Consider the following 25154-nt stretch of genomic DNA (forward strand, 5'->3'; position numbering starts at 1 on the left):
CAATTTTAAATTCAGTTCAAACTCAACCGTTCAGCCAACAGGGAAACATAAGATCTTATTAGTTGTTGCTATATAGCAAGGTGTGTATGTTTGCTGTAAGTTAGGTGGGTAAGCCATTGACAGAAAGTTTAATACCTTGAAAACAACCTGATCATTTAATTTCTAACAGTGTTAAGCAGATGTTACCCTTCTCGAATCTCTGCACAAAATCAAAGTTGCTCTGTTGATGTAAAGCCAAACTAGAAGCTCATGAGCCTCATGTCAGCCCCATCATTGATTTCACAGAATCACAGAGTCACAGAATTGCCAGGGTTGGAAGGGACCTCAAGGATCATGAATCTCCAACCCTCCTGCCACATGCAGGGCCACCAACCATCCCACCTAATGCTAGACCAGGCTGCCCAGGGCCCCATCCAATCTGGCCTTGAACACCTCCAGGGATGGGGCATCCACAACCTCTGTGGGCAGCCTGTTCCAGCACCTCACCACTCTCTCTGTAAAGAATTTCCCCCAGTTTTGTAAATTTTTCAATTGTAAAGAATTTCAGACCAATGTTGTGTTAATCTCCGGGTACTACAGGCATGTAATGGGGAGAGACAGTATTTCCAGAATCCTCACCTGGTGGTAATCCCATTTTGTGGAAGTCTTTCTCAACATCTCCCTTAAGCACATTTAGGGCCCTTTCTTCTTCAGCTTTTGCTCGAGCCTGTGCCTGAATGATGTTCTCTTCTACTATATCAGCTTCTGTCAGTCGGCGGTTATACTCTGCTACAAGCTGTCATAGGCAAGGGTGAGCATAGAGAAATAACTGTAATTTAACCTGTCACAAATAAATATTAAATATCTCCTTACAGATAAATGTTTTCTATTTGTCTGAGTGGTAGATAGAGCTTGGTAAAACATCATTAATTCACATGAACAAATTGTCATGCTAGAACACCTTCATTACTTTCATTTAACTCGAGCTGGCTTAAGAAGCAGTATCCAACTGCCCATGTATCAACAAGAATATGTGAAAGATGAGGAGAAATGTGTGCCATTTACCTCGATATCAGAGCACTTGTAGCCTATTTATGAGTTTTCCATTGAGCTTTTATGTCATAAGATTTAACCATTTGACTGATTTATTTATTTTTAATAGAAAGAGCAGGATCTGTTCAGCTAAAATTGCATGCTTTTTCCTGTCCTGCTTCTTGTGAGTTCCCTCCACTGTCAATGGAATCCAATGGATCAGACAGACTGTGCCCTACAAGGGCCCTATTTTTTTATTTTCTGACAATATAAGAGAGCCTTGGGTGACAAGTTCAGCTCTCACACAGAAGTGGGAGACATGTACTGTCGGCTGAAATAAATCTTAGTCAAGCAGACAGCATCAGAAATCAGTATTCACATCTATTACTGAAAACATGCTGCGACCACTCATGTATTCGTTTATTGATGCATTCAGATTATTTTATAGACGACCTCAAAATTAATAATGGAGTCACAGAATCATTAAGGTTGGAAAAGTCATTTATGATCACTAACTTCAACCATCACCCCAGCCCCACCATGCCCACTGACCACATCCCTCAGTGCCACATCTCCATGTTCCTGGGACACCTCCAAGGACGGTGACCCACCACCTCCCTGGTGAGCCAAAGCGTTACCACTCCTTCTGAGAAATGCTTCCTCATATCCAACCTGAACCTTCCGTGGCACAACTTAAGGATATCTTGGCCACCTGGGCACGCTGCTGGCTCACGTCCAGCCAGCTGTCTGCTAACACCCCAGTTCCTTTGCCTTCCAGCCACTCTGCCCCGAGCCTGTAGCCATGCATGGCCTTGTTCTGTAGTGCAGGACCTGGCACTTGGTCTTGTTGAACCTCTTACCACTGCCCTCAGCCCATCAATCCATCATGAATTTGCGTGTCATCGTTGCACAGGGGCCATGATAACCTTCTCTGTATTGCCCCTATTTTAATATAGGTGAGGCTGAAGCCAGCACAAAGTAACAAAAAGTAACCTGAACAGAGCTCCAAACTCTGCCTTGATGTTGCCCTGTACCTTCTGCAGCTCCTCTGTAAAGGCCTCATGATAAGCATCATCTCCTCCTCGGGACTTGAGCCAGTTCGCCTCTATGTCCGCCCCTATAACATCTCCAGTGTACAGGTCCTTAAAGGTGCTGCTCAGCAAGTGAGAGATGTCCTGAGGAGAGGACGTGAGGAGATGAATGCTTAAAGCCCACACTGTATGGAAGAAGAGCTCCGTGTGCCCGCCAGACGTTACCTGTGAGCGGGTGGAGGGGCTGCGCTGCGCCATGGCGGCCTCCGCTGCCCAGAGACCAGTGCTGCCCGTTGCTGAGCGACCACACGGGCAGTGAGAGCTGGGCCCGCCCCTGGCCCAGAGTGAAATACAAGGGCTGAACCCCCCCAGCTGTTCCTCACTGCTCACCCAACGCCCTTCTCACCACGGCAGCAGCTCTGTTGTTATCAATTGTCACTTTAAGCAGAGCGGTTGATCTAGCATCACAACCTCCGTGAGACACTCATACAGCCTTTCTGCCCTTCAGGTTGTTTCTGCCTCCTTCATTATCAACCTGAAAAATCATCACTCTTCCCCTCAGCCTGCGCTAACGTCATGGCTGTGTATGCTAGTTGCTAACAACAGCTGCTTGAGTGGGTGATATTTCCTTAGAAACCGGCCTTGCGCAGCGCTTTGTGTTTGCCCTGCCTCCTCTCTTTGTTGTTGTTTTTCCTTCCCCTGCGTCGTGCTGGGAGTGAAAGAGGCCAGTGGTGGTGAGGCTTCTTCCTCGCTGTCAGAGCAGCTGGGAGTCGGATGCACTGGATTGCTGGGCAATCTGTGAGGTTCAGCACAGCCCAATGCCAGCTCCTGCACTTCGGTCACAACAACCCCATGCGTCACTGCAGGCTTGGGGCAGAGTGGCAGAAAGCTGAGTGGAGGTGAAAGACTGGGTGTTAGCTGACATGAGCCAGCCGTGTGCCCAGGTGGCCAAGAAGGCCAGCGGCATCCTGGTTGTGTCAGCAGGAGCTGTGAGGGGTCTGGAGCACAAGTGTGATGGGAGCGGCTGAGGGAGCTGGGGTTGTTCAGTGTGGAGAATAGGAGGCTCAGGGGAGACCTCAGTGCTGCTTACAACTGCCTGAGAGGAGACTGTGCTGAGGTGGGGGTCAGCCTCTGCTCCCAGGTAACAGCGATAGGACGAGAGGTGATGGCCTGAAGTTGCACCAGGGGAGGTTCAGGTTGGATATTAGGAACATTTTCTTGTTTGAAAAACTGGTAATGCATTGGCACAGCTGCCCAGGGAGGTGGTGGTCACCGTTTCTGGAGGTATTCAAGAACCATGGAGATGTGGCACTGAGGGACATGGTCAGTGGGCATGATAGGGGTGGGATGACAGTTGCACTTGGCGATCTCAGTGGTCTTTTTCAACCTTAATGATTCTAGGACTGATTCCTGCAAAGGGAATTTGCAGGGTTTTAATGGTGGAAGCGTGCTAGGCAGTGTGCTGGTGTGCTACTGCCCTCTGATGGCCTTAACCAGGAAACGGCCATCACGAAAATAATTTGCCAGCATTTGTTCATCCAAGAACAGATCAGCATGAGGCCTCGGGTGCAAGCCCCAGAATGGTGTTTGTAGGCATGTGACACATGGCTTTGTGGCTGCACCTTATCACAAACCTTAGTTCCTCAGTGCAACAAAAGCTGTGTTTCACCATTCAAATACGACACCAAATTTGACTCTGAGGAATGCTGTGTTTTCAGTTCCCTGTGAAAACTGAAACTTTCCCAAGGGAAAGCTCAGCAAGTCTGCAATATCCTGTTCCAAAGGTTAAGGCAAGTCAGAGCAATTGCTGTCATCTGACAGTGATAGGGCCATGTTCATGTGTTTTCAAATGGGAAAGCTTCACTGTTTGTTTCTGGCTCATAGGTATAACCTCACCTTCCTAAGTAGGTTGGAATATCCTTATTTTGACATGTTTCCATATCAGAATTCCAACTTTTCTCATCACGTGTTGTTATAATTAATCACAACATCTGTTTGCTAGCTGTTAATAAAATCCAGCATTTTTTAAAGAATTATTTCCCAGCTTTTCAGAAAGCCATAGAGCAGTGGCAGTGAAGCAGATGTTTTTGGTTAAAATAGTATATAGATGTACATGAAATCTGACCACGGCAAAAGCTTTCTGTACTTTCACCTTGACTGTCTTTCAGTAAAACTGCCAAGGAAATCATCTCAGTTTTGAAGCTGGATGCTTTTTTTTTTTTTTCCAAGTGCAATCCAGAAACCCACCATTGAATCTGTAAATGGAAATGAGGTCCTTCTGTCAAATGCTTGGGTGATCCTCAAGATCTGTCCAGGGCTGTACAGTCATTTCCCATATGACACTGGTTTACTTTTGGTTGATCTCTGTTTTCATGCTGTCATCTCTTATTCATATAAAATTTAAAATTACATGCCACTGTTCCTTTGTAAAGCTATTTAATTCACTTATATATTTACTTTTCCATATCATAGAATGACAGAGTCATAGTATGGCTTTGGTTAGAAGGGACCTCAAGGATCATCAGGCTCCAAACCCCTGCCACAGGCTGTGTTGCCAACCTCCCCTAGTATCTAATCTAGTATCTAATACTAGACCATATGAATACTATAAAAATAAAGAATAATTTGCATATATATCACCCACTTTATGACCATTACTTCAAAAGTCTGAAGAGGGTCTTGTGTGTATAAGAAATGGTAAAACCCCAAACAGAAACTTTGCATTTACACGTGTAATCTGTCCAAATATAGACCCTTTCTCTAACTGCTGTGCATGACTTCTACCCGACATTTCAATTGGAGGAACTAAAGTACTGCTGAAGTCTGGATTTTCCCACTCTGTCCATATCTTGCCACGTTCATATTACCTTTCTATATTTGTTTTTTTTTTTTCAGACTCTCCTGGTGAGGTAACAATGGACCTTGTTATCCCAAGCTTTAGACGATCAGCTGTTGTCCATGCTTTCTTTGGGTAGTAATGTGTTGTCAAAGGCTCCTTCCTGTTGTAACCTAACAGAATCACCTCACAGACATGTGGTGATTTGGTCAGGTGTCCTGGTCCCAAATTACACCATGGACAAGGCAAGCAAAACTTGTTCTTTCTTCTTGTTAGCTTTGCAAGACTGAGAGTAAGAAAGCATATCTGTCTGTATAATAGCTGAATGTGACTTGAATGCAATCAAGCAGCTCAAGTACTTAATAAGTGATGATGTGTACATACCTATATTGCAGAGTGGAACTCTATTTCACACTTTTTTTAACATGTTCCAACAGCTTTATTTACCTTGCTCATATCTTATCAGTATAACCGATGCTATGACCCAAGTCTTTATGTCAGCCAGTATATTTTTTATCTGTTTAAAAGCAGTGAGCAGCAGTGCTGGACCAACTATAATCTTAACTCATTGTCGAACATTTAATGTATTCATTAAATATCTAAATATTACTGGACTAATAACAATGGAATGATATTTCTGCACAAGAAAGACTGCCCTGTTTTGCATATTTATCTTCCAAGTAGCAAAAAAAAACTATTTCCAGTTATTTCTATTTTGTCATTAATGCCTCATTTTGGGGTTTGGGTCTTCACAAAAACATTCCAACCATCTCTTTGATGAATGATTCCCTTTGACATTGCTGCCCTCCAGCGGTCTTGTTAAGGGTTCCACATATCCAGGAAAGCTTTTAAAAACATGGTACTAAATCTTTGTCCTGATCAGACCACGGAGCAGGCAAAAATACTTCTGGCATCTCAGTGTGACATATTCTCTTACCTGTATATTGGGTAAGGTGTGTCTGTTCTCCATACTGGCAAAACTACACATTATCCCATAATTACTGTGGAACCAGATGCAATCAAAGAGGCATCACTGGAATGCAGGTCGCCATCGGATGTTACAGTGCACATCTGGAACTGAAACCAGAACCAGCAGCCTGACTTGAACAGTCAAGTTGGAGACGTGGAAGATGGGAAGCTAACCTCCCAGGTGAAAAATGCTGAACAGCTCACTTTCTTCCATTGCACTGCTTGTTCTGCCAAAGTTCTGGTTTTGCTTTTGGCTTTTTTTCTTTTTCCTTCAGATGTTCTAGTTAGTTTAAAGTTTCATTTCTTACTGATCTTGCCTTGCTTACCATACTGAGGTCATCTCCAATTCTCTGTCAGGCAGTTAAAATTAACCTGTGACTGGCAGTTTCACCTGGATATTCTATCCACCATTTTCTCCCAGAACATCTTGTGTGCTGCTATTTTGTGGCTGTCTCCTGATGTGAGTCAGCCCTTTCACTGGTTTCCTGTTTACACCTTCCTTGACTTTAAGCCTCACTCTGTTTCCCACACTTCTCTCCTGTATCTACAAGTCTGCCCTTCACTAAAACATGTTGGTGAGTACTGCTGGACTTCTGCTGGAATGCTTAAGCTGTAATTTCACTCAAGCCACACGGGATCCTACAAACAGACACACCCAACATGTAGGAGAAACATGTGGAAAATGCATCCACAAAGGAGTCATTCCTTTCTGACAGTGTCTGGGCAGACACGTCACTGTGTAATTAAGCTGGATCCCTCTACATAGGGATTCAACTGGAGTGTGCAGGGCTGGTATGGCACTGGATCCAGAACAAGGGGCTCGTACTTCATGTTCACCAACACATTCTCATGCTTCTGGGATCTGAGTTTATTATTTTACAGGATTACTCCCTTTTGTCACAAGCTTTTACATTTAACCCCAAATATTTTACCCAGTTTTGCAGTGCCTGTTTTGGTAAATACATCCATTTCTTGGCACAGCATCTACAAGTTGATGATCTCTGGAGGTCCTTTCCAACCCCTACGATTCTGTGATTCTGTGAAGTTGATGGACCAGAGTTTCTCCCTCCAGATTTTAAAGACTTTGCAGTAACAGCAAGTTATAACTGATGCTTAATTGCATTCTTCCACCCTTTAGGGGCATTGCTCTGTCTGTACCCCACACTACACTGCAGATTCTGGGATTGCATTGGTTGTCAGAAAACCATGGCTTAGGCCTGTCTCTTGCTGTCCTAGGGTCTTGATACTTCCCCCTGGTCGAGATGGAATGAGGTCTGAATCTTTGGGGCAGAAGATGGAAAAGGCCCACCATACACCTCCAGTATGTCAAGGTGCAATGAGGAACTGCTGCCTGATTTAGAAAGAGAAGAAGCCCAAACACCCCTACTTTAAGGATTTTTCTTCTGAATTTGTCCTCAGCTCTTGGTTCTTTAATAATAGTATAAGTGAACTTGTGTTTGAGGCAGATGCTAATCCAGACAGGCCCATTCAAACACATACAGTGTAAACTTATGAATGCAGTTTTCCCTCTTATAGACACGCTGAGGGCTAGAAACAGCTTATGCAGATGTCAGGCCAAATGAGAGGAAAATTTCTAAAGTGAAACTTTTAAAATGTCACCTTATTATGAGTTATTTTCATCCCCCAGAAGACTATTAATTTATTAATTAATTTAGACCAAACCCCAAAAAATCTTTCCTGGCTGTGGTGTTTTGGGGTGGTGAACAAAGTGGGCTTAAATATATTTCTATCCTTTTATCCTTTGGAACTCAGACATACACAAATGGCCCAGAAGGCCAGCTGAGTTTGGGCTGTGTAGCTGAGCAAGAACATCTCGCTGGAGTCCCAAAAGATCTTGTCAAGAAGACCATTCACTTTAGGACAGTATGAGTACAGAAGTGCTAAAGTTATCTCCAAGGGCTGGATGGGATGCAAGTGAATTGATGATGGGCAACACAATGTCTGTTGTTTCAACGAGCTGGAGTACAAGAGAGGACATAGGCTATACTGCTCAGAAGAAGTCTGGCCACTGTCCTCTGGAGAAACAGCCTGAGGGCTCTCATGGCTGCTGCAGCAGAAATACAAGGGAAGTGGCTTGGATTTCTGGCCTCATTTTCTCTTCTTGCTTCCCAAGTTAGCTTCAAACTGTGCCTTAGCTCCTGCAGACTGAGAGGAATTTCACTGGAAATAGTGTCTGTTAGAGTACAGTCAGAGGAACACACTAGCAAAGCCAGAAAATCCATCCCAGTGGGACAGGAAAGTGTGAGAGGTGGTGGTGTCCCAAAGGCATGAAGAGCCCATCATCAGAAGAACGTACAGCTGTGTTATCACCTTACTTTCTCAGCATATTACCTCATTTTTCCTTGTAGGGAAAGATAGGACCAGCCCAGCCAAACCAGCAGGCTTGCATATGCTTTTCCATATGTGAGCCCTGCAGTGGATCAAAGAAAATGAGGAGGCAGCTGGCTTCAGCAGCCACAAGAACTGTTACCTGCCTACAAACTCAGCACCTTCTTTTCTGCCCAGGCTAGCAGGACAGGTTTAAGTGCCTCTCATGTAAGATGCCCAATGATACATAATCCATTTGCCAGGGACTGGCAGACAGGATCTACTGGGAACTGATACCTTGCTGGAGCAGAAGCGAAATGGAAATCCCACTGGAATTGAAATGACACTCAGTCTTCAGTTTTTAGGCAGCCAAACAGTGCTTTTAAAATTGTATATTTCAAGAAGCACTGATTTCCCCCCAGAAACACCGTTAGAATACCCAGCAAACTGTTAACAACCAAAATATGGGCTGGCTCTATGTCTTAGTGTGGAATTAAAGTGCTAATTTTGATCTGAAAGCACTCATTTTCCTAACGCTTACATTTTGAAGACTTCACCTAAAGGCAAAGCCCAGACTGAGCTTCAGGTTTTTCTTCTCCAGGTTGAATACGGACCATGAACTCTTAGCTGGGATCTCACTAGTGTGTATTAATAGCAATCTGATAGCTCCATGTTCTGACTTCCGTGTATTGTTGCCACAGGCACGTCTGCATGCATTTGCACAAACCAGGTCTCCTGCAGTCGGAGAGAACACGTGTCTGCAAAAGGCTTTTCTGCTTTGGGTGCCCTACAGCAGGAGCAGGAAGGAAATGAGTCATTCAGGCTCTTTGCTTTGGCTGCACCAGGCTTGCAGCACTGATGAGGAGGCACCAAAAACCCAATAAAATACTTCCTCAATGGGCAGCTTTTATAGTTCTTCGTGTGCCCTCTTGGTGTTTGCTCTTCAAAAATCCAAATAACACCACCAGCCAGAGGAACGTGGCTGCATTTGATTCTGTCAGGGACACAAATGCATGATTTTGGAAATAGCAGTTGCATTTTTATGTATAAACTTGAGGTGGCACATAAAGCAAAGGTTCGTTATTCCTGTTGCAATAAGGACACAGCATGTGATCTCAGGCTTACAACACTATGTCCCTGATGGGTATTTATCCCACCTGTTTTGAGATACTCCAGCATCTTAATTTGCTCCTCTTCATCCTTTTCAAAGGCTCTTCTCTCATTTCTCTGACAGTTTATTGAACTGTGCTCCTTGCTTTCATCTTACTGAAATAAGAGATTAAAAGTAGCTAAATGAGAAGTTGTGAATGCTCTTTTTGAATTCACTTGGTAAGGTTTTAGAGGTTCATCTTTCTGTTTGTTTGGGAGGCAAGTTAATTTAAAAATTAATCTAGCAATAACTAGCAATAATTAGCAATAATCTAATGTCATTTAGGCTGATCTTCTCCCCTCATGCCCCCCCCCCAGCGATTCCAGAATGTGTCTTTCTCTTCATCTCATGTCTGGCTTTTGGAAAAAACAAAGCTGACTATAAATTAACAGCAGCAATGTTGGCTATTCATTAGGACCTCAAGAGACACCGGAATTCCTTGTATACCTTCTGTATAAACATCTGCTCTAGAGATATTAGCAATTCATATTCAAGAACATTTTCAAACTCTGTATGAATGCTTCAGATGGAGGTGGGGTGAAGTCTGATGTCACTGATCCTGTATGAACTGCAGCTTTAACTCTTTGGGATGAGGATAAAAATGCCTTCCTCGTAATGTCACCAATTATCTGTGTTGCACACTCTGGAATCACAAGGTCTTCATGTGAGATTTAAACCTGTGGGGAAATCTTTTACACAATGAGATTTTCTGAACTGCAAGTGTAACTCAGACTTTCCATATTTTCCATGCAGTTAAAATTCATATGACCTGGCTACACTGACAAGATCAGAAATTAGTTAATGATACGAACAATTGCATCTAATTATTGTGATTATCTCAGATACAGAGGATTAAGCTGATGGCTGAACTGCATTAAAAGGGATCATTATGACAGTCATCATCAACCCTCCTCTGTACCCTAATATGTATACCCTGCTGCTATTGCTTGAGAAGAGGCAACGGTGCAAGGAAGAAAAGACTTGCGTCAAGCATTCCTAGCAGCAGATGACTTGACCTAATGGCTGTGGTATTTAAATGTAGAAATGTACTTTGTGACCTGGGTGTTAGCGGCTGTGAAGCCCTGTTGTAATCTGGGATTTGTTTCTGAAGGAGCCATTAATGGATGAAAGTGGCAGGACCCTGGGAACAGCATCCCGCTGTTCTTTTTCCTAACAGTGATCGTCGTGCCAAGTAACATTTTCATACCAGTACAACCAGTACGTTACCAGGTTCTCCAGTTAGCTTGTTGTTCCTCATTCATGCAACGTTAGCTTCATGTGAATGGTCAGATTCACTAAATGATTCAGATGGGTACATGTCATATGTAACTCAAGCACTGTGTGGTCTGTGCTGTTTACTGATGCACTGAACTGAGAAGCTGATGAAATGTATACATGACATTTTCTTTGAGCTTCTGTTCATAAATGAGGTTTTCAAAAAAAAAACTCACTAAAAAGTGTTAGGACTAAATTTGCTTCTCTGTACAGCTCTGCAATAAAGATGTTTTCATTATAACTACAACTTCATTACATCTACAACTGCCTGAAAGGTGGCAAGGTGGGGATTGGCCTCTTCTTCCAGTTAAAAGAGACAGGACGAGAGGTGATGGCCTTAAGTTGTGCCAAGGGAGGTTCAGGTTGGATACTAGGAACAATTTCTTCTCAGAAAGAGTGTTGATGCTGTGTCTAGGGAGAGGTGGGGTCACCATCTCCAAAGGTGTTCAAGAACCATAGAGATGTGGCACTCAAGGAACATGGTCAGTGGGCATGGTGGGAGTGGGTTGGGGTTGGACTTGGGGATCTTAGTGGTCTTTCCAATCTTTATGATTCTGTGATTATCCCAGAATAAAAATATTTGAAGTCTGAGAATTGCACATCAGGGGGCTCACTTAAACTTAAATGTGTTAAAGCATAGAAATGCACAGTAGTGACCCTCAGACATTCATAAATTTATTTTGGAGTGAAACAAATTAATTAAAGGTATGTGAATATATATATATATATATTTAATCACATATTGGAATTAGTCTGAAGGCAAAATTAGTTATGTGTCTATGTCATACCTGGCACTGTTGTTCAGACATAAGATTATTTACATGTGTCCTTAATTTCCTGGTGTAATGAGTAGCTTGGAGTAACCAGAGAGAAACCCAGGTTGTAATCCCCAAGTTTCATATATACTTTTATTTAGTCCTCCATTTTCATATGATCATTTTCCAGTCTTAAATCAATGTAAGACTTTGTAACTCCTGGTAACTCTTAAAAGTCTTTAACTGTGACCAACAGATTAATTGACAAATCATTTTAATTATTTCATTTACTGCTTTATTTGGTGGTTAGAGCTGGTTCTGACAACTTGTACGAAATGGGCGAATGGAGTTGGAAACCCACCAAACATTTAAGATATACAGAGTTTGATGGACATATTTCTGGCTTAGAAAGTAAAACTTCTGCTCAAGCAGAAGTACCTCATTAATTTTAATGGGACTTGTATGGGATTATGCCAGAGCAGATTCAACTTGACACATCCCAGCATCTGTAGCTTCATTTTCTTGTGGCCATGTGCTATTCTGCTGCAATAAATGGTTCAAGTGCATCAGCCTCTTTCAGTCTGAAACTATTTTGGCACAGCTGCTTGTAGTGATAAACAAGGAATTTGGCTGTCCTACCCATTCTCTGAACTTCATGGTACTGCATTGTGTTAATTACGTTTCAGTCTTATTTATAAATTGTAGTGGTTTACTTTGTCCAGTAAGTCCTTCACAAACCCAACAATCTCACTGTTCTTTCAGTGTCATAAATCCCATTTCTGAACTTTTTCCAATTCATCTCCTACAGGAAGCTGATTTCCAAAGGGGCTGAGCTCTGCCAGCTCCTGTGGAGATGTGTGGCTGCTCTTCCCCACACTGCAGTGTGCTTCTCACGAGGTGAAAGACCAGCAGTTGCCAGAGACCTGGCAGCATTGGGAAAAGGTCCAAGAATAAATGTTTGGTGGAGCTGATGGAGCAGCAGGACCAGTCCTTTGAATCCCAGAATCTTGCACAGGCAGGGAATGCAACATATTATCAACATGAAACACCTAAAGAAAAACAGTGGTGATAACAAAAGAATGATATCATGACAAAATGTGAGTCATCAGGGCGACCGGGGTTGGCCACCCTAATTGACGCATAGACTATGTAATAAGAGCCCTGAGCAGCTCTTGAAATGCAAAAGGCATTTGAAAATTTTACATTTTTCTGTTCATCTGTTATTGTCTTGACATGTGACATGATGGTCGGATGTAGAGAGGTTGGTATGACACGCCATATAAACTTCAGCGATGGCCTCAACCAGTAAACAGATTGGGAAGAGATGGCAACAAACAGCTCAATGAACAGCCAGACCAGAACGGAAGTGTCTGAAAAATCCAGGTCCCACTTTGGTGCTTACATGACCTCCATCTAATACGACATTTTCTTTTGTGCTGGTTTCAGTAATTCTTCTGACAGAAAGCCCCACGTTGTACCTGAAGCTCACTGCTGGACATATGATCCCAAGTGGTTCTTACAGTCCTGACTTCTTGTGGTGGCAGAAATCTGGAATCCTTCTAGCAAAGCAAACAAAGCTTTTATCTTTGGGAGAGGCAGTTGGGAACATTTCTGAGATGTGAAGGGTGTGTGTGAGATCTGAAAGGCAGAGGGAGCCAGGAGGTATCTTCTCTATAGGAAATACTTGGTGACCGGGTGGTGTAGCATTCCTCTGAGATTATGAACCACTCTTTCCACTGTTTACAGCAAACACTTGAATCATGCTTTAACAGCAGAGTCAGGTGAAGTTCTGCCTTGTTTTGGGTTTGCTGTAGTTTATGGTTTACTGTTGAATCAAACCTCATGAACATTTTTGGCTTTGAACACTGAAAATGCTCTTTGCTGCCTGAAATAGGCTGTGTGCACAAAGAAGAGTAAAAGGGGTGTAGGTGTGAGGAAAGGAGCTCTCTTTGGCCATGCAGAGCCCCTCTTCAGTTGGCCATTTGAGCACAGCTGTGTGTGAACGCGTTGGAGGTGGGTTGGACATGGAGGCCCATCCCTCCAGCTCACATTCCTGCTGACACTGAACTCTTCCACACTCACAACAAGAGATCGAGTGGTTACACAAAGGTGTGCCCTGGGTTTAGGACTTGGCCCTCATTAAAATTTTATGGCCTTCCCTCTCCTTACAAACTGGCAGGTCTACTTTGGGAAAGCTTTGTAAAGCCCTGACTCTGTCTCTTGGTGAGTTCGGCAAATGATGGACAAGAAAAGAGCAGGGTGCTCACAGAAGGTTTTCCTATTCATTTGCAATGGAATTGCTTTTGTATGTTGCTCTTCACTTTGGCATTGAGTCTTTTTGACTGGAAGAGGAACTGGTATGAAAAAAGGCCTGCCTTAAACATCCTCAGCTGAGAGCTGAACGTGGCACAGTTCAGCTGTCTTTTCTGGACCTTCAGTCTGTCTGGGCTGTGGTAGAACCAAATTAGAGGAGCTGTGGAGGAAACATAAAGCCTTTGTGCCTCCTGCAGTCAGGAGTTGTGGGATACCAGCATTGTCACTGGTGCGAGTCTGAACTTCAGGGGTTAGAAGAACTTTTCTTGATAGTCTGGGAAGACGGTGCATGTACCGAGATGGGCCCTCTACAGTCCTCCTCCTAGGAACCTCATCTCCAAAGCCCCAGTGAGGATCTCACAGCAGCTCTGGTCTCTTCCTGCTCAGAGATTCCCTCTCAAGAAATGCATCCTCTCTGCACCCCTCTCTGGTGGACCTAACAAATGGGCTTTGTGCTCCCTTCAGTCCTGACAGCCCTTGCCTGTGGCCAAGGGGAGGAGGTTGCAGAAGCTGTGCTCTCCCTCTTGGCTGACAGTCTCAAGGGAGTGTTTCTCTTGGCAGGGAGAAATGGAGTAGGGAACAAAAAATAGCTTGTTTCTTATTTCCTGAGTCATTGCTGTGTCTAGGTTTCTTTCTGCACATGCTGATAAAATTGTGCAATGTAGGTTTTGGGTCCTTTCTTATCCTCTCTCTCTCCCATGAGATTTCTAGATACTCCCTTTAATGCATTATTCTGCATATGGTTCCCATCCACAGCTCAAACCCGTGCGAATAAGGAGAACATACTCTGTGCACTCAGGCTGAGGAGCCCTACAACTGCCTGCTCCTCTCCTTGATTTACCTATCCTTATCCTATCACTTTAATTTTTATTGGTATTCCATTTTTTTTCTTTTTTAATCTTTTAGGGAAGGGAATTAAAAAAGGCAGCCAGGATCTCAGTTCTAAGGAGGGCCAGAAAGAAGCAGGACAGGAGAAGCCTGCAATGATGGGGATTCTTCACATTCCTCTAGAGCCTGGTAGGACGATTTAGGGATTAAAATCCATGACAACAAAGAGAAATAACGCAGCTTTCCAAGACTTGGAGAGCCATTCAATATGTAATAACCTGCAGCATGCAGAAAGCTGGGAGACACCAAGCTGGGCTCAGCAGTGAAATCACTGCCCATGGGTGGTGCCCATTGGGGTTCAGAGAGAATAAATCCAGCCCTTATAATCTATCATGTATTTGAGGAACTCAGAAAAACAGGCTTTTCTGTTAGGTTTTGTCTTCACTGCTGAAAAAGGTGTGTTCCTCTTGTGAAACAATCAGTGCGTGTTAACTCACCTGCTGTAAAATCCTGGAGGAAGCAGTTTTATGAAGAGATATAGAAGCAGGGCTAAGTCAGCATGGGCAGAAAGAAAGTATGCAACCACAATAAATAAATAAATTACAGTCTCATTGTTACTTTCACTGTAAAGGTTAATTTTTAAAGCAGATTGAGAAGATAAACTTGTTAGGTCTGTGCCTAATAAGGGCATCGAAATGCCACCTTACAGATGCCATGATGGATCTGCTCAGAATGAATTGTGTTTATTCAACTCTGGCCCTTAGCAGCAGGATTGTGAGTGGAGATGACATACACAGAGAGATGATGTTTAATTTTAGTAATGCTGAACTCTGCCCTTCAAATCCTGATTTGGTCTCAAAGACCAAGAGCCATGGAACTGGTTGTGAGGTTGGTGGACAGAGCTTAGGAGTTGTATTCAGAATAGGAAAGAAGCATTCAGAAATTCAGACAGCTTTTAAAAAATAGACCAAAAGATATGACCACGCAGCTGAGGCCTATCTTATCTTTGCATTTTGTTACAAAGCAAATTGTTTTCTTAGGGCTTCCAGATGAACGCTGACATTTTGCATTTTATCACCAATATTAAACTTACCTCTCAGCCGTAATGCAGGTTTAACTGGGAAAAGGTCAATCCCCCTTAGCACCCTGAGCCTCCTGGATCAGCCAAAACCCAAAACAGGAAGGCAAACAGTGAATTCTGTGATCTGAAATGGGCATCGGGGACGTGAGTCTGATGGGACTCTTATATTGCTCTTTTATTCTTAGAATATATTAGCAGGATTTATGCAGCTTACAGGAGCCCAATAGCTCCTCATGCCACCTCCATTTCATTGCTGTTCTACATATATATTGGTTTCAGCAGTGCAAAGGAAAAGGAAATGAAGTGCACATGGCATGCATGCAGAAATGCAGCCGAAAGGAATGCTGTCTTGTGAAACAAGGATCTGATGAGACCTGTGCTCTATGATCTCAGCCTCACCGTGTTTGCCGCAGGGTTTCACTGGCTCTGATGATGACTGCTGTACTTTCTGACGAATGCCAGGAATGCAAGGCTGTCTGCAAACGCTTGAGCACAAGTAAAACATCAAATCTGCCAAGGAGTTAGGAGGGTGATGCCTTAGCTTAGGGTGGCAGAAAGGTGCTACAGTGCTGCACTGTTGTGAAGCAACGCTATCCAGTCTGTGGTGTGGGATACAGAGAGGGAAAAGGCTTTGGTGTAATTCTGTTTCCTGTCACCACCTTAAAACTGCCCTTCTCTACCTCTCCTCCCTTCTGACAGCTATCATGCCCTCACCACCACTGCTTTACTGGAGTTTCCAGTCTGTCTGACTCATCTACAGGCCTCTCCTACAGTCCCTTCTGTACCTCTCCTCCCATCAGCTGAAAGGGTGATGGGTTTTGGTGCTGTCCTCTGGATATCCCCCTCCTTTTAGGGCTTTTAAGGAAGGATTTATTTTTAAAGATTCCAAAAGGAATCTCTAGGAGGCCTCCAGCTGCCTTCCAGCCCAAAGATTGACCCTGCCCTAGCCAACATTTCCTTGTCCGTGTGTTTGCAAAAGGGGGATATTCCTTCCTGGGTCCTTCCGAAAGTGTCTAAAGGGATGATGGAGGCTGTAGGGTTGAGGGGAGAGCTTTTGAAGGGCACAAAGCAAAATGTCAGCTCTGTATGTTCTCCACTTGTTTGCTCTTGCACTTTGTGCCAGCACAGAGGAGTTCTGCTATATTAGGGCAGCCTGTGTGTTGTAAAGCTGGACTCTTGAAGGAGCAGCCTGATTCCTGGCAAGGAGAGACAAATATTCCCAAAGGATTTATCACCATGTGCATCCCAGATCTGTCTCACTCAGAAAGGGGCTTTTTCCTTCTGTCAGTGAAGCTGCCAGGCTCACAGCTGCTGAGAAGCAAGGGGTTTGAAGCTTCTGACAGCTGCATCAATTGCATAGAGATCACCTAAACAACCAGAAACAAAAATAAACAGTAACAAAACAATGATTGAAAACCTCCCTCTACCATTCAAGTAGAAGCTTTACTTTCCCACTGTGGATTCCATTTCTTTCTCCTTCCCTCTTTTCCCTGCATTGTCCTTTCACCCTTTTAAAACATCTAAATGAAGAGAGGGGGAAAGAGCAGAGGAAAACAGCTCAGTAAAAGCCTGAAGGCAGCGAGGAGGTTTTTCTGCTTCTTCTCCATGGTACCAAACGAGAAAGCTGCAAATTTTCTTCTGCTTTACGCTCCTGCTCTGCCAGTGTTTGTGGTTACAGTTCTAAGCTGGCAATTTCTGACCTGTTGTTTTGCTGCTGTGTTTGTCGTGTCGTGAAATAAGTCCACACCAATGCACACAAGCCCTTTCAATCCCAGGCACTGCCTCCAGCTCTGGGCTCTTCCCTCGGACTTACAGATTGCAGGGTCTTTTTGGGCACTCGGAGTCTTCTGGAAGACATAAAGAAAGGAGCAGAGGGTGTTGGAGCCAGCAGCAGAACAGAGGCACCGCTTAGAGCTGCAGAAGCAGGAGCAGGAGGCTGGGCAGCGATGACGGCCAGATTTAATGGGGAGGAGCCAGGGCCAGCACGGCACTGGGGCTCAGCGCTTGGCTCCAGTCAATGCATTGGGTGCGTGGATGCGGGAGAGAAATAAATGAAGAGTCATAGCGAAGACATCTTTGCAGCCAAGGGAAAGGAAACTGACGTTGGGGATCGCTGGAGCGGGGAGCAGAGGGAGCCTGCTGGGTCTGCCTTCCACCCGCAGCAAGCTAACATCTGGGCACAGCTGTTTCCCGGAGCCCTTTCTGCCGCTGCACGTCGCCTTCTTTGGCGGCCATGGAGTCGAATGGCAGTTTCCTCGGTTGCAACAGTAAGTCAGTAGACGTGTCCTCGCATTTCAGCCCTCCAAGAGCTTTCTTTTCTCCTCCTCTCTCCTCCCTCCTTGTTTTGCTTCTGCAGCTCTGTCGTTTGGAAGTCACGCAGTGTTCAGTTGTGTTACAGGAGAGAGACAACAGATTTTTCTCTGTTAATACGGCTAGCTGTGCTGGTAGGATAAGTCTTGGCTGGTAAGCGTGTGTGAGTCCAGAAAAGTTGTTTCAAATCTCCTCCTCCTTTTTTTTTTTGTGAAAGTGGGATGGATGCTCCCTGGGTCAACTCCCTGGGCTCTGGAGTAGGCAGCAGAGCTGGGATAAATCCCCTTGGCTCTGAGCCTGCCCCCAAGGCTCTGTAAATGCTCAGTGAAATATAATGTTTCTACAAAAAGAAGAAATCCTCTCTGCACTGACAGCAAGTGAGGTTTGAGAAGTCTCAGTGCCAAAACTAGGAGGCTTGTCTGACAGAGTAAAGAAACATCTCTTATTCCCTGGGCTGAATTTAGTATATTGATTTGTTACATCTTTCTTGTGCTTCACTCATTCTGATGAGCAGCAACAGCTCAGGACCGTGATAGCTGCAGCCTGAAATGGGAAAAATCTACAATACTTATTTTTAGTTCATGAGATGGATGCTTTCTTTCTGCTGACTGCAGCTATAAATGAAAACAGATTAATAGAGCAATCAGTGATTGACCATCATAAGGTAAAATAAGAGAAAACTACCCCCAAGCTCAGGAAATCTTCCCTCTGATTATCCCAGATCCCAGAAATCAGACAGGAAGGTGAAACAGAGGTTAATGTTGAACTTTTTGTAGGTATCTCATTCATTATAGAACCGTTGGGAAAAGAAAGCTAAGCAACACATCTGGAACTATTAAAAGCTTTTTTATTCTGGCGTGTGGATCGTTTTTCAGTGAATATGACTTCCTTTCTGGGGTTAGGGACCAAGAAGAAGTCAGTGTCTGTTCGTCTATTTTCTTGTCTTGGGCAGAAAAGTACACACGTGGTCAATAAGCCAAGCTTTCAGAAATCTATTTACTGAAATTCCTTGACAGGTATGTGCACAAGTGCCAAAGTCACTCTGCATGCCAGACTGCTTAAACAAGAAAAGTTGCTCACAGGTTGGTTTGCTAGCAGGATCAGATCTGTGCTGTTCAGTTTGCTAGAAATGTTTCAGATGCTGTGAGTTATGCATATGTTTATCTATGGCCCTCTGCTGAAACTCCATTTATTTCTGTCCAACAGAGATACAATGATGACTGTATTTGCTGTATCAGAATTAACCATAGACACATGGTTCTTCTGTCTCAGTACAATATCTGGCAGTCAGAGATGACATATTATCCAGTACTGAAAGTGGACATTACTGTCAATGAGAGCTTCTGAAAAGTTTGTGGAGTGCTGTTTGTGCTGTGTTTGGATGGAGATCTGTGTCCTTGAGCAGAAACTGAGCATGTTCCCCTCCCAGCATACAGCCACTGTGATTCTGTGGATTGTGCCTCTTATTTTGCAAGGGTTTAATTCAGCTGTATGGGCTACTTGTTGCTTCTTTTCTAAAGTCTCATCTACATTTGTTATGCAGTGAATCTCTGCTGGGCTCCATAGGCTATTAATAACCTTTGTTTTGCCTCATGAACCTGGCATGTTTCTGAACTGGGAGTCCTTGTGCTCACACAGATCGTAGAATAGCTGATTTGTGCTATGTCTTATTCTTATACACTGACCTCTTCATACAAGACACTGTGTACATTGTGCCCAGAATGCCAGAGCCCCGTTACAGGAATGGCTTCTGCCACAACCCAGGGTGGGAGTGAGCAGGGCAGGGTTTGTAAAATCCTACAAAACAGGCCATTTCCTTGTTTCTTCTGTCAGCTGGAATAACTGCTGGATGTAAATTTCCAAATGAATCATCTCCACCTGCCCTTCTTAGCTGGGAGTGCTGAGCCGGCTCCTCCAGGGCTTCAGCCTCTGTGGGTGGAGGTGGTGCAGCTTGGGATCAGCTGGGATCTGCTCTAAAGCAGCTGGTGGCTTTGATCTCCTTTCCTACAAACAAAATGTGCCCAGCACACCCGGTTTGGTGTGAGTTACACCAGGTGTGTTATTTGGGAGCTTGTTAAGCTGTAACTTTGCTAGTAGTGCAGGAGAATTCATCATGCTGGCACTGCTCAGTGCATTGAACACGCAACTTTTCTATTTTTCTGGATGAGTAAAAGTTGTCTTATTTTAAGAAGTTGTTATTATTCTCACACAAAAGCTACTAAATTTCCAGTCTGAAAAATGTTTTTTTTTTTAGTAAAACTACTCCTTTGGGAGTAGGCCTCTTCTCTCAGGTAGCAGTGATGGGATGAGAGGTAATGGCCTTAAGTTGTACCAGGAGATGTTCAGGTTGGATATTAGGAACAATTTTTTCTTAGAAAGAGAAGGGCACTGGCACAGTCTGCCCAGGGAGGTGGGTCACCATGCCTGGAGGTGTTCCAGAACCGTGGAGATGTGGCACTGAGGGACATGGTCAGTGGGCATGGTGGGGGTGGATTGGGGTTGGACTTGGGGATCGTGAGGTCTTTTCCAACCTTAGTGATTCAGTGGATAGCCCACAGTTGGTTCTGAGACTTTTGCCAGTGTGTGCAGCCTCTACATCAGATCCAAAAGAGGATGAGTAGAGATTTTAAAGAGGAAATGAAAAGAGGAGGAAGAAGGAAATGTAGTTATTTGGAACAATGCTGCAGGTAGTAGAGATGAAAGGAAGGGAAAAGCAAGAGAGAGGTGTGGGGAAGAGCTTGTGCAAGGTCAGGAAACTCGGCCAACTGGATAAGCAGCTCTGGGAGCCAAAGGTGTTGATGATTTGGGAGCAAAGTATAGTTTCCCTCACAGGGAGATCAAAATATATAAACAGGTATTTACAGGGAATGCTATAGATAAGTACTTGTTGAACTGAGCATCCAGGGTGAGATTTAGCTGGCTAAATGCAGGTACCTGCAGGAAAATTCAGGCTTATAGGGTGTAAGCAGATGAGTCTCCTGTCCCCTTGCTCAGTGCAATGTAGATTCTTCAATGCAGCCAGACAGACCTCCAGGCCATGCACCCCCCAAGTCCTTACCATGGGTTGAGGGTCTCAGTCCTTAGTCAAGCCCACCAGAATGGAAGGCTGCAGACCTTGGGTCAAGCGTGAAGGTTTCTCTTTTTCCTTATGCAGGTAGAGAAAATGTTGGCACAGTTTCATCTAAACTGAGATAATTCCAGACCTTAATGAGTCAATTTGGACAACATGTGTGGAGAAATCTGCATACCTTGGCCTGCCCCTCACTTGGGTGCCTTCTGAAGCCTGTGTTGACATAAACACAGAAAGTTTTGTTGTCTATTTCTGACTAAAGTTACAGGGTCCTGAAATTCCAGACAAAACATGTAGGGAAAAAAAAAGTTTGTTTTTTTGTTTCCCCTTAGTTTTGCATAACTCAGTGCTGCAATGCAATTATTGCACAAATTTTGCCCTGCTGTGGAATGATTTGAGTGACCCGCATTTCGACTGTGGAGGATATTTCAGCTTCTGAAGAACCTGTTGAGAAAAGCTGTTAAGTGTCCTTAAAAAATGAAGCTGGGATGCACCTACAGTTGATTTTGGTTTTTATGAAGAGAACATCTTCATCAGCGTGTGCTGAGAAACATGACTTAGGAATTATGCAAGTAAGCTGTTGCTGCTGGTCCTATCGATCAAGTTGTCATTCTTCTCTTAAATTACTTTCCTCCCACTGTCTTCACACCAGCTACTGGAAAAGCTGTAATTTACTTTGAGCCAGTGATGGTTTTAGTGCCTCTTTATAGCCAAATCTGCTTGTGTGCCATTGTGGAAGGACCAAATCAAACTCTGATCATAGGACCAAACGTCTCATCGCTGGGCAAGAGAGAGGTAATGACTTTAAACTTCACCAGGAGAGATTCAGGTTGATGATCAGAGGGCTGGAGCACCGCTCTTATGATGAAAGGTTGAGGGAGTTGGGATTACTTAGCTTGGAGAAGGGAAAGCAGGGAAGACATCATTGTGACCTTCCAGTATTTGAAAACAGCTTACAAGCAAGAGGGAGACTGAATTATTACTCAGTTAGATATTAATAGGACAAGGAGGAATGGAGTTAAACTGAAAGAGGGGAGGTTTAGGTTAGATGTTAGGAAGAAATTCTTCACTTGGGGGATGATGAGGTACTGGAATAGGTTGCCCAGAGAAGCTGTGGATGCCCCATCCCTGAAGGTGTTCAAGGCCAGGCTTGATGGGCAGTCTGATTTAGTGGCTGGCAACCTTGCCCATGGGAGAGGGGTTGGAACTAGATGGTCTTTGAGATCCCTTCTCAAGCCATTCTATGATTTTATGACATTGAGAAAAACTCAGAAAGAGTGGTGAGGCACAGAACAGGCTGCCGGGGGAGGTGGTGGGGTCACCATCCCTGGAGATGTTCAGGAGCCATGGAGATGTGGCACTGATTGCCATAGTCAGTGGGCATAGTGGGGTGGGTTGACAGTTGGTCTAGATGATCTTAGAAGTCTTTTCCAACCTTAATGATTCTATGAAATTTTTAGTCTGGTTTTGAGTTCCTGGATGCAAAGAACTTTAGTAAGGAGTTTTATTTGGATTACATCAAGAGTGCAGGAAGAAAGCAGCAGCTTTTGATGGGTCACAGACAGTCCTGCGCGTGGATCCAGGCTGTCTTTGAATGACCCAGACTGGCAGGAAGCCATGAAGAAAAAGGTGGCTTGGCTATGAGGACTGAGTGGAGGACAGCTGAAAAAGGGGAAATTGTCCTCCTAAAGCATACAGGGAGAAATGAGCCTGAGAAATATTGGACAGGGTGTCAGCAGTGATCCCAGTGCACCAGAAACCTGCATGTCATATGGATTCTTGATGCCAGTGGAAGATTTTAGGCAGCAATATGAAAGACAGATGCAGTGTGATGCTTGGGAACAATTGCTATATGAAGCTTGAGGATCACCTTGCTTCTGCATAGCAAGACCTCAAGGATCCTTGGAAGAGAAGCAAAGTGGGAAAGAAAAGCCAGTGTAAGGAAGAGAAAGTGGTTCACTGACGCTGCTGCCAGCTTCCTGAAGAAGCCCATTCTCAGTGTGACCACAAGGTGGAACTTGGTACATACCACATGCACCAAAGATGTACCCACTGTCACGGAGCAGCAGTTTGGCCAGCAATGCACTGATGCTTCTGGTTCCAGTAATCATTCCCTGGTCCCTACTTCTCTAGACGGAGTGAAAAGGGGACAGCTGATGTAGAGGAGCCATTGGCTGGAGCAATCCTCAGCCTTTATCCACCAGAAACGTCAGCTTCTGAGGGCTCCATCACGCTAACGAACAATGGCAGGTTGATGTGTAACTGCAGACCAACTGAACCATGACTTTTCCAAACTCTCATTGATTTTGAGTCCATTTGGGATGGTCTCCCTCTTGGTGAGGGCTAGGAATATGCAGGGGCAGGTAATGCAGTTTGTTAGTAAGCAGTGATACTTTGATTGCACTTTTATTCTCTGAAAGGGAATCTGATGAATTGCATTCACTCTGTGGGTAAGCCTGGGAGGGAAGCTGAAATGACAGTTAGCATCATGTAAAATAGACCTCATTTCTTCTTGGTAACATATACAGAGCAAGACACAACCTTTGACCTCATTAGTGGGAAAATCTGTTCATAAAATGAGATGTGAATGTCTTATGTAGCTGCCATAGGCATTACTAGTCATAGCAGCATAACTTACATCATGTGCATGATGTAATGGGGAAGTGCGAGGTCATCACCAGCATGTTCATTCCAGTCCCAAATTATCACAAGTCTGGGCACATCAGCAACTGACTTCTATCATGTAAATTGTGTCAGTGTGGTACAAAGAGACATCAGTATTAGAGCTGTGCCACTTCTGATGTTGTCCGAGGATAGCAGTGATGGGTGATGAACTTCATCCCCCAAACCACCTGCTTTTTCCTTGGTGAAGTGGTAATGGAGCTTCCTTAGCAACTTTGTATAGGGATGTGATGAAGATTAATTCATTTTGGAAAACTGCCTGAAGAGCAGCCTCAGAATTAATAGTTCTCACATATAGCCTGTTTCTTACCAGACTGTCCAGCCTTTCTTTCACAAGTGTCTTTTTCCTGTATACCGAAGCACTTTGCTGTCTTTGGGACCATGTTCTGACATCCTCATTCACGTCAATTTCCATTTGCTCTGTGAGCAATCCAGCTGGAATCGATAGGATGATTAGCAAAACCTCAATCCTGGGTACAGGGACATGAATAACTTCACTCATGTGACAAGTGCCATTGATTTCAGTGGGATTGGTCATATGGGTAAAATTGCAGGCTAAGTGTTCACAAGCTTCACATCCAGTCAGGTGTTACCTGCAATGAATAAAGGTCGGAGAATTTATCCTGAAACCATTTGCAGGATCATTTCCTTCAGTGCCAGAATGTGACACAGCTCTGTGTAACATCCATAAGCAATGCTCTGTATCCTACAGGGCCACTCACAGCTTGTCTGTGAGATATAGCAATGTCTTTAGATGACCTCAGGATCACAATACATCCAGATCTGTTGTTTCCTAAAGCATGGCACTTCTGTGTTGTCATTTTTATTTTAAAGTCCTGGCACCAGCAGAACTTAGACATGCTGTTCTGTGGAAGGAGCTAACTCACTGAGTGCTGATCTTCTTCTTACACATGTGCACACTGCAGGGATAAATGTAATAAAATGTTCACAGCCTGGAAGGCTCTGAGTGATGCCGTTGCAGGCATTATTTATTAAGAATTAATGAGAAGATGAAGTGGAGGGGCTCAGTGGGCTCCCAGATCGGCCCCTATGGGACACCAGCTGGTGCTGGACTGGGGAGCAGTTGCTCAGAAGCAAATGGTTTTGTCAAAGCAAGTATGGGAGATGACTCCATAATTAGATCAGTCTTCCCCTGTACAATGTGAAATATGGGAAGTGCTCAGGGACTGCTAGCTAATAAATATCTTCTAGCCATTACATCATGGTGCTCACCTCCTTGCTAAGGGCAAAGCCCCCAGCTCCCAGGGGAGTGCTGCTGATTGCAGCTCCAACATCCAGCCCCTGTGTGTGGAGGAGGCTCACAAGAGGCTGATGGTGTTTCCTCAGACACCTGCCAGCCTAGCTAGTATGTTCAGCATTGTCCCACCCAGAAAATACCTTTATCCTCCTTTGCCTTCAATGGCTGGTAGTTGCAGTGTGTAAATAGGGTGTTACTGGTACTATTCCTCAAGGCTATGCGGTGCCTCTGCCTTGTTTCCAATGAGTTTTACAGTA

General features: G+C 44.2%; 2 protein-coding genes and 1 non-coding gene across 4 annotated transcripts in view; 1 reads left to right on the forward strand and 2 right to left on the reverse strand.

The window, feature by feature from the left end:
• DLEC1 (DLEC1 cilia and flagella associated protein) overlaps positions 1–2949 on the reverse strand; it is a 37225-nt gene extending 34276 nt beyond the window's left edge. For both annotated transcript variants that reach the window (XM_031607817.2, XM_031607816.2), the window contains exons 1-3: positions 2268–2949; positions 2046–2186; positions 619–775 (exon numbers count right to left, since the gene is read on the reverse strand). In XM_031607817.2, coding sequence (XP_031463677.2) covers positions 619–775; positions 2046–2186; positions 2268–2300 — 331 coding nt within the window. In that variant the 5' untranslated portion in view covers positions 2301–2949. The remainder of the gene's footprint in view (positions 1–618; positions 776–2045; positions 2187–2267) is intronic.
• Positions 1880–1986, reverse strand: LOC116238323 (U6 spliceosomal RNA). The gene has a single exon (XR_004168940.1). It is a non-coding gene; the product is annotated as a U6 spliceosomal RNA (small nuclear RNA).
• Positions 2950–17410: 14461 nt separating the features above from the next.
• PLCD1 (phospholipase C delta 1) overlaps positions 17411–25154 on the forward strand; it is a 49628-nt gene continuing 41884 nt past the window's right edge. Inside the window, exon 1 of the mRNA XM_031607777.2 lies at positions 17411–17844. Within this exon, the coding sequence (XP_031463637.2) occupies positions 17811–17844 (34 nt within the window). The 5' untranslated portion in view covers positions 17411–17810. The remainder of the gene's footprint in view (positions 17845–25154) is intronic.

This window comes from Phasianus colchicus, chromosome 6, assembly GCF_987193195.1.
Source record: "Phasianus colchicus chromosome 6, bPhaCol1.hap1.1, whole genome shotgun sequence".
Classification (NCBI taxonomy): domain Eukaryota; kingdom Metazoa; phylum Chordata; class Aves; order Galliformes; family Phasianidae; genus Phasianus; species Phasianus colchicus.